The following is an 8,505-nucleotide window of genomic DNA, read 5'->3' as shown; positions in this document are numbered from 1 at the left end:
TTGAAACCTGTCACCTTTGTCAATTTTTTCCTCAATTTGCGGTTGTTTGATCTTAATGCATGGCATGCAAGTCAAAATTTGTTTTGTTTGTATATCAGTAGTCTGTACCCTGTAGGCTTTGACCTGTTAATCCGCCAAGTTTCATGTCTACCAAACCATGATTTCCATGGAATCAGGGTATAGGAACCCTTAGGGGTTCCTAAGCTCCCTCTTAGCTCCCATGTGCCATTAAGAATAGGGTCCCTTAAGAATGCTGGAGTCATCTTAACATTTGAAGGGTCAATCTCTGAAATTTCTACTAATCAGAGTAATTTATTAGAGGGTTTTACTATGGCTTGGATTAAAAAAAAAGTGGTTATATGTGCTTGTAAATAGTGAGATTGTTCGCCAGTTCGGCCTTGCTCGCTTGGCTGAAAAGCCATTTGCTGATTTGTTGTGATAAAAATACTGATTAATGGTTTGGCTGAAAAGTACCGTTGAATGGCTTCATCTGGTCTTTCATCTGGTCTCAAATTGGCCGGAGTTCAGAATTGACAGTGGCTTCTCCTGGTTCTGGAAATGTACTTACACAAGAACTTCTACACATCCGTAGTACATATCTGTAACATCTTGAATACGTTTATTGTGTTAGAAGTGTAAAGTGGCAAAATAATAATAATTGTAATTTTATCCATCACTCAAATGAATGATCAGTAGAGCTCGTCGAATGCTTTCAGTTGCACTACTCATGTATTGTTTGGAATTTGGATCATGGAGATATAAATTTTAGAAGTTTTAAAAAAGAAAAATAAACAGGATAGCGTGACGCTACAGTGCCTCGCCGCTACAGTACCCGTGGTGGTCTTTTATATCCCAAGGCCTTTAGGTTTCATCCATAGCTTTTCATATTCAGGATAAAAAAAGACGAGAGGGGAGAAAAGAGAAAGGAGAAGAGAGAAGGGGAGAATAGGGCCTAGGGTTTTGCCGCCGCTGTCGCCGCCGCCGCCGTCGGTCATCCGTGGTGGTCGTTCTTCCTCCTGTAGAAAATACGGTTAGGTTCTACCTTGTATCTTGGCTGTCCCATTGATCCACCATGTCCCTTTTGCTGTCTATGAGGGCTTAGCCATGTTTGGCGTAGATCGGAATAACAAGACTTTTGTGGCGGCAAGGATCGTGGCGAGTTGGATCGGAGATGATGGAAAGGTGAAGAGGCGGAGAAGGAGTAGACGCCGGGAGTTTCGGCGTCGTGCTCGCTGTGGTTCTCTAGGTGAGAAGCCAAATATTAATCCCCTTCATCTGATCAAGTTTTGCGGATTAAATCGCTTATTTGGGATTGGGTTTAGTGGAGAAATTCTCGAAGTCATTTACGTTCATGTTCTGAAATTCTCGTCAGACTGAGCAGTCCGTGTTCATCGTAATGTTAGAGCATTTTAGAGTCTTTAATAATTTTTGGATCTGTGGACAAAGTCGTAGAGGACTTCAATATCTTTCTTTGGACGCCAAGAACTCTGTCATAGCAGTTATAATTTGTGAGATATCGAGTTTTCAATCTGACTAGTTTCCAGTGACAAAAATCTGGACAGTTTTGGATCTAAGCAGTTTTTGACCCTATTAATGAAATAATTAGGTCTTTGATTATTAACAAAGGTTTTAGGATTTTTGTTAAGCTTTCTAGATTGGTAAAGTTTGTAACTTTTGAATGAGTATATCTCCAGTTATGAATTTTTGAAGTTTGATGTTCTGTTTTGAAGGTCAAAAATATTCAGTTGTGTTCTATGGTTAATTATACCATCTTGCAGATCTTTGATGCAAAACCTTAAAATACAAAAGTTGTATATAACAGAGTTTTACATGATCTGATAAATTGTGATAATTTTTGGATGAGTATTCTGAAGTATATGAAAAAGAGAAGAGTCGGTGCTGATCTCTTGATCGGTAGCGCAAACGGTAGAGGCTTGAATGTCGGGTTTGGGGCGCTTTAGTGCGTATTTGTTCTTACTCTTGCTTGTATGTTGGTGTATGTACTGAGTAGTATTTGTGATCAGGTGGTAGCACTTCGGAACATCGCTAGTGCTTTTGTTCTCCTTCGGTAAAGAGGCAAGTGAATGTAGCGGTGGTTTGCTACCGTTTTGACTTGTTATTTTTATCACCTACAGTTTATTGTCTATAAGAATGTCACCTCTCTCATATCTAAAATTTATGATTTGGATATATTTAGTCTTAGTTAAATTATGGTCTTATTTAAGTACTTATGGTGATGGTATTATTTTATATTGTTATTTGTGGCTAGCCCGCAAACCTGAATTTGAAGTTGGAGTATCATTGGTGATTTATTAATTTTATTGCAACATTCCAAGTGTATTGCATCATTCATTGGCATTGGAAGTTATGTCTTGATCTATGGTCATGACTGTACCGGTACGCATCATGGGATGCAGCTCCACACCTTGTTGGGTGTGCACGCAGGAGATATATGCATTGCATTCATATGCATTCATGAGAAGTATGTTATTGAAGGGATTTTATCCACGTTATTATGAAACTCTGTATTATTGGCTATGTTCCAAATTGGAAGACTGTTACTTTAGTATGATATTACGTCAATTGGGAACATCATATTAAATTGATGTTAATTCAAATTGTGGTTTAAATAGCTTGTCAAAACAAGTTCGCTTGCTGAGATGTTTCATCTCACCCTTGCTTTACTCAATCCAGGTACTTGATGCTTACTTGGAAGGGAAGGGAATTAGCTGCACGTCACACCCTTATTCATTTAGAGACCTTGTGTTTTAATAAATAATAATTTGGTTTGCTTATTGGTTTTGAAGGCGGTTGTTAAAGTGTGGGTGTTAAATTTAATTCTTGTTGAAGTAACTTATTTGCGTTAGGATGTTCATTAATCCTAGTTTGGTATTTCAGTATTTTTTATATTTTATTCTTCTGCTTGCTATAAATACAAAGAAGATGCTGCCAAATTGTTTATTGGTTGTGTGCAGCTGTTGTTTGTGTAGTCTAGTAGCATCCCGGTGTATTTATGGTTTTCGGGGTGTTACAATAACATCCCAGATTTGTCGATGAGAACATTCCAAGTCAATCCAAGACCAGGTGACAATCTAGGCAGATTGTACAGACATGTGGGCAAGCACCACAATCTCACAACTTTACAACCGCGGCCTGACGTGAATCCGCTGAAGCTACAGTCAGCCAAAGAGCTGCTGAAGAAGCTGAAAACCTCCGGAGCTGATCGCAGGAACCAGGAACCAGGTGCGGCCTGCAGCACCGGGACGGCACTTCTACCATCAATGGGCTCTGGAATCACTAACGACTTGTTTAGTTCTAAAATATTTTGCAAAATGTGAATAGTACTAATTTCGTTTGTATTTGATAAATATTGTCCAATCATAGACTAACTAGGTTCAAAAAATTCGTCTCGTCAATTCCGACCAAACTATGTAATTAGTTTTTATTTTCGTCTATATTTAATACTTCATGCATACGTTTAAAGATTCGATGTGACGGAGAATCTGAAAAATTTTGTAAAATTTTTTAGAAACTAAACAAGGCCTAATATTTACATAGGCAAGCAGTGGACATGTAGGGTGGTTAAAAGAGTAGATTATCTGAACACAGAACATAGCAGCTTAGGTCAGCTGGCTGCAGGCCAAACTAGACAACCAGGTCAGGATTACACAAAGGCAGACGGCATCCTAGGCCTTGTTTAGTTCACCCAAAAACCAAATTTTTTTCAAGATTCCCCGTCACATCGAATCTTACACTAAATGCATAGAGTATTAAATATATATGAAAATAAAAATTAATTTAACAGTTTGTCTGTAAATCACGAGATGAATCTTTTAAGCCTAGTTACTCTATGATTGGATAATGTTTGTCAAATAAAAACGAAAGTGCTACAGTTCCGAAAACTGAAATCGGAACTAAACAAGGCCCTATCCACAGCGACGAGCAGCTAGCACTGCCCTGATACTGGGATAAACATGAACCAGAGATGAATTTTCAGTACTTACAAATTAAGCCCATGCCATCATGATATACTGCCATCAGCTATGGAATTCGAACAGAGAATCAGAGATGATGTCAGCTTTTGTTCCAGAGCATGGTAGCTACACTACAGTCTACAGGAACCAGGCGCAGCAGCGACGGAGCCGGCACGGCTCACGGCCGGTCTTGCGGATGCGCTCCACCTGCCGCGCCAGGCGGGACGACTGCCGGCTCCGGCGCGCCTCCACCCTCGCCTGCTTCCCTTCCACCTTGTGGCTCAGGGCCGACAGCCTCCTGGCCAGGTCCTGCTTCGCCCGGGCTTTCATCTGCTCTGCCTGTGCCTGAACAATTCATTCAGTAAGAATTGCTGAATAGGAGTACTCCATCCAAGAATTCGAACCAATGCAGTGTTTTTTTTTCTTCTTTTCTTTCGAGAGCATCATGCAGTTAATTAACAGAGAATGTTCAGAGATTGATCGAAAGAACGAAACTAGCTGAACATCCAAGAATTCGAATGAATGCAGTTTAGAATGTTCAGAGATTGGTTGAAAGAAGGAAACTCGAAAAGGTTCAGAAACTGAATGAATGGAACTGACCTCGGCCTGCCTCAGCTTGGCTTCGAATTTGGATTTCTGCAAGCTTTCCCATTCCTGTATCTTCACCTCCTTCCTCTGGTATCTGCGGCCATCATGCATGCACATGATAAGGAATTAGAAGTCACTCAATTGTTATATATATATGATCAGAACAATAACTGGAGATTTCTTTACCAAGTTAGCATCACCAACAGAGATTCAAAGTGTTTTCGATGAAAATTCTTGTGTTTATTGTCACGGTGGATCCTCTTAATTTTTTTCTCACCTTGACGCGAGTTTACACTTGTTGGACTCTTCCCACGCGGTGGCGCGAGCTTCGAAGGCCTTCCTCTTGATCTCCTCGTCGATGTCACCGGCGCCCTTATCCAGCGACGCGGCGGCGAGGAGGCTCTCCTCCTTGCAGGCCCACGACGCGATGTTCATCTTGCCGAGCTGCAGGCCGAGCGCGGCGATCTCCCGCCGGGTCCTGAGCCGGAGCTCCCGCTCCGACGCGGAGGAAGAGGAGGCCGAGGACGCGCCGCTGCCGCCGCCTCTCGGGCTGGACGGCACCGAGCAGAGCGGGCTGAGAGACGGCGTCGCGGCGCCGGCGGGGGTGCCGCTGCGCGACTGCTCCTGGCTCGCGATCGGCGTCATCTCCGTCCCGACGTCGCGCATCGACACGGACACGGCCACCGCCGGCGCCGCGGCGGCGATCGTCGACGGCGAGAACCGGAGCTTCTTCTGCGGCGGCTTGCTCGCCGGGCCGGTCACCGACGACGACGGCGACGAGGACTTGGACGACAGCTCGGTCAGCGCGCTCGCGGCCGCGCCGCTGGCCCTGGACGCCATCGCGGCGGCGGCGGGCTTCTTGGAGAAGATGGGGTTGGAGTGCACGACGTGGCGCCCTGCGATCCACTTCTCCGCGTCGTTCCACTTGGACGGCACCTGCTGCCGGAAGAACGGCGCGGACACCGCCGCCGTCGCAGTCGCAGTCGCAGTCCCAGGCAGGGCCGCCCTCTCCTCTTTGCAGAACTCGAAGTTGCCGCCGCCGGCGGAGGCGCCGTTCTCGACGCCGCTGTCGCTGCCACTCCCACTCCCACCGCAGCTGCGGCTGCGCGCCGCCCTGCCGTGGCTGGCGTCGGAGCGCGACCGGGAAGAGTCTGACCGGTGGTCCTTGGGGTACTCTGCAGGGCGCAGGCGATGGAAACGCTCAACGTGGCTGGTTGCGAAAGATGGAATCTTTACGCGTGGCGTGAGAGTGTCAGAGGGAGCAGCAACAACGCACCTTCGTCGAGCTCTTGCGGCAAGAGGCTGTTGTTGGGGTGGTCATCGTCGTCGTCATCGAGCCTGGACGGCGGCGGCGACGCCCGCGGCGACTTGCGAGTAGGCTCGTCCTTGTTGCCGGAGCCGAGCAGCTTCATCCTGAGCTTGGTTGGAGAGATGACCCCCATCTGCGTCCAGAATCCATGGATCACACAAGAGCAAAGGATTTTAAAAAGTGGTCAAAGATGCAGTTACCGATGCATTGGAGGCAATTGATGAGAGAGAGAGGAAAGGAAGGAAAGCTGTAAAATGTCACTGTAAATGGGTGGCTTCTGCGGTTCTGCCTTGCTGCTGCAGATACTGTATGGGTCAACTATCTACTCCATACAGTAGCAGAAATAAAGCTGATCATTTGACCCAACCCAAAATTGGCGGAATCACCAAAAATGGCGAAGAAGAGGGAGAGAGTGCATGGCATCAGGCCATGAGCAAAGCTTGAAGCAGACGAAGAACTGACGCAAGAAGAGAAGATATATACACTTGTAGATAGAAAGGGAGAAGGAGCCAAATAAATGGACAAGTTGCAAGCAATCTGCTGCTGCTACGCGATTGCATCAGCCGCCGCATTGCTGATATCAAGCAGAGAAGAGTGTGGCTCTAGTACCAACCAACAGGCAACAATTCGCAAGGGAAGCGATGCAGAGCATTGGAAAGCAATGGCTGTTACCTGAACTTTGTGTATCCTCTCGTACCCCATAGCCAGCCAGACACTGAACCTCTTCTCTCTTCTCTTGTGCTCTCTCTCTAATCTCAGTATGTTGTGCTGGAGCAGCAGCAGCAGAGTAATGGAGGAGGAGAGGTCAGCAGTGCGCGGCGGGCAAATGTTGTGGCGACCGCGCGCAGAAGAGAGAAGAGAGGGGAGTTTTATATTGATGATGAGAGGAGGGAGGGGGAGAGCGAGGCCGAGGCCAGAGAGGCGCGCGAGCAAAGCAAGCACAAGAACAGGAACAAGGCCTTGTTTAGCTCAGTCTGAAAACCAAAAAATTTTCAAGATTCTTCGTCGCATCGAATCTTGTGGCAGATGCATAAAACATTAAATATAGACGAAAACAAAAACCAATTACACAGTTTAGCTGTAAATTACGAGACAAATCTTTTGATCCTAGTTAGTCTATAATTAGATAATATTTGTTACAAACAAACTACGAAAACTTTTTACTTTTCGAACTAAACAAAACCCAAGACGACGACATGGGCATTGGAGACGGAGCTGAGCGAGCGTGCGGGATCGCAGGGCGGACCACCACGGGACGGGGGCGGGTCCCCTCTCTCTGGGCAGCTCCGGGGCGTGTAACCGGCGAGAGGGGACGGAACGGAGCACTGCACAACGCTTTCCTCCCGGCTTCACCTTTCGTTTTCCATGAAGGAATTTTTTCCCGCACATACATTGCTACAGTGTCGTTTTTTCAATTTTTTTTTACTAAACACGTCTAGTTCATCAAAATTTCCAAGTTTGGACGCATGTATAAAATATCAAATATAGATAAAAAATAACTAATTATAAAATTTATCTGTAATTTACGAGACGAATCTTTTGAGCCTATTTAATCTAGGGTGTACAATAATTGTTCAATACAAATGAAAGTGCTACAGTAAGCAAACTCAAAAATTTTCGCAAACTAAAACAAGGCCTAGTTACACCTAAAATCTAAAAACTTCTCCGTCACACTGAATCTTGCAGTACATACCTAGAGTATTAGATATAGATAAAAAATAACTAATTGTATACTTTATTTGTAATTTACAAGACAAAATCTTTTAAACTAAGTTAGTCCATATTAAAACAATAATTACTAAATACAAATAAAAATGTTATCAGTATTCAAAAGCTTTTAATACGAAGAACTAAGATTTGCATGGAACTGTGAGGGAATCAAACAGGCCCCAATTTTGGATCCAGGCCTTGTTTAGTCCCAACAAATTTTGTAAAATTTTTCAGATTTCCCGTTACATCGAATCTTTATACGTATGTATGAAGTATTAAATATAGATGAAAATTAAAACTAATTGCACAGTTTGGTCGGAATTGACGAGACGAAACTTTTGAGGCTAGTTAGTCCATAATTAGACAATATTTGTCAAATACAAACAAAAATGCTATAGTGTCGATTTTTCAAATTTTTTTAAAACTAAACAAGGCCTACTTCCACCTTAAAATGCAAAATTTTTCAAGATTTCCTGTCACATCGAATCTTTAGACGCATGCATGGAGTATTAAATATAGACAAAAAATAAAAACTAATTGCACAGTTTGGTCGAAATGTACGAGACGAATCTTTTAAGCCTAGTTAGTCACGGTTGAACAATAATTACCACAAATAAATGAAAGTGCTGTAGTGTCGCGAAATTTTTTCTTTTAACCAACTAAACACCAAATCACCCAGATTCAAGGGCTAATGCTACAATGCATTCAAATTTTGGCCAGGGGCTTATGTGCTGCGAGTTCTTGCCGTCCATGGGATGCGCATCTTGACGGCTGCCTGCCTGTCGCCCCCATCCTCGGATTTCAAGGGCCGCCACCGCTCGTCCACTGCTACCCGCAAGGTCCAGAGTTCGGAGCAGCACAGTGTCCAATCGCCCGCCGTATCCATCGATGGATGGATGTTACGTGCGGTCAAGCCCCTGCCCG

The 8,505-nt window shown here is 44.4% G+C and overlaps 1 protein-coding gene across 1 annotated transcript; it reads right to left on the bottom strand.

Annotated features, from left to right (window-relative positions):
- Positions 3,810–6,830, bottom strand: LOC8070166 (nucleoporin NSP1). Its single transcript, XM_002442489.2, has 5 exons — positions 6,544–6,830; positions 5,839–6,004; positions 4,840–5,737; positions 4,575–4,656; positions 3,810–4,319 (listed from the first exon to the last, which is right to left on the bottom strand). The coding sequence occupies exons 1-5, from the start codon at positions 6,571–6,573 to the stop codon at positions 4,113–4,115; spliced, it is 1,383 nt and encodes a 460-aa protein (XP_002442534.2). The 5' UTR covers positions 6,574–6,830; the 3' UTR covers positions 3,810–4,112.

Source organism: Sorghum bicolor, chromosome 8, assembly GCF_000003195.3.
Source record: "Sorghum bicolor cultivar BTx623 chromosome 8, Sorghum_bicolor_NCBIv3, whole genome shotgun sequence".
NCBI classification, from domain to species: domain Eukaryota; kingdom Viridiplantae; phylum Streptophyta; class Magnoliopsida; order Poales; family Poaceae; genus Sorghum; species Sorghum bicolor.
The sequence above is the reverse complement of the archived record's forward strand: the minus strand, read 5'-3'. Positions and strand labels throughout refer to the sequence as shown.

Excerpts from the sequence above, each read along its gene's own strand:
- LOC8070166 (XM_002442489.2), bottom strand. The coding sequence starts at position 6,573 with ATGGGGTACGAGAGGATACACAAAGTTCAG. Across the intron at positions 6,005-6,543 it reads AGAGGATACACAAAGTTCAG|ATGGGGGTCATCTCTCCAAC; the intron begins GTAACAGCCATT and ends TTCTGGACGCAG. Across the intron at positions 4,320-4,574 it reads CCAAGCTGAGGCAGGCCGAG|GCACAGGCAGAGCAGATGAA; the intron begins GTCAGTTCCATT and ends TGAATTGTTCAG.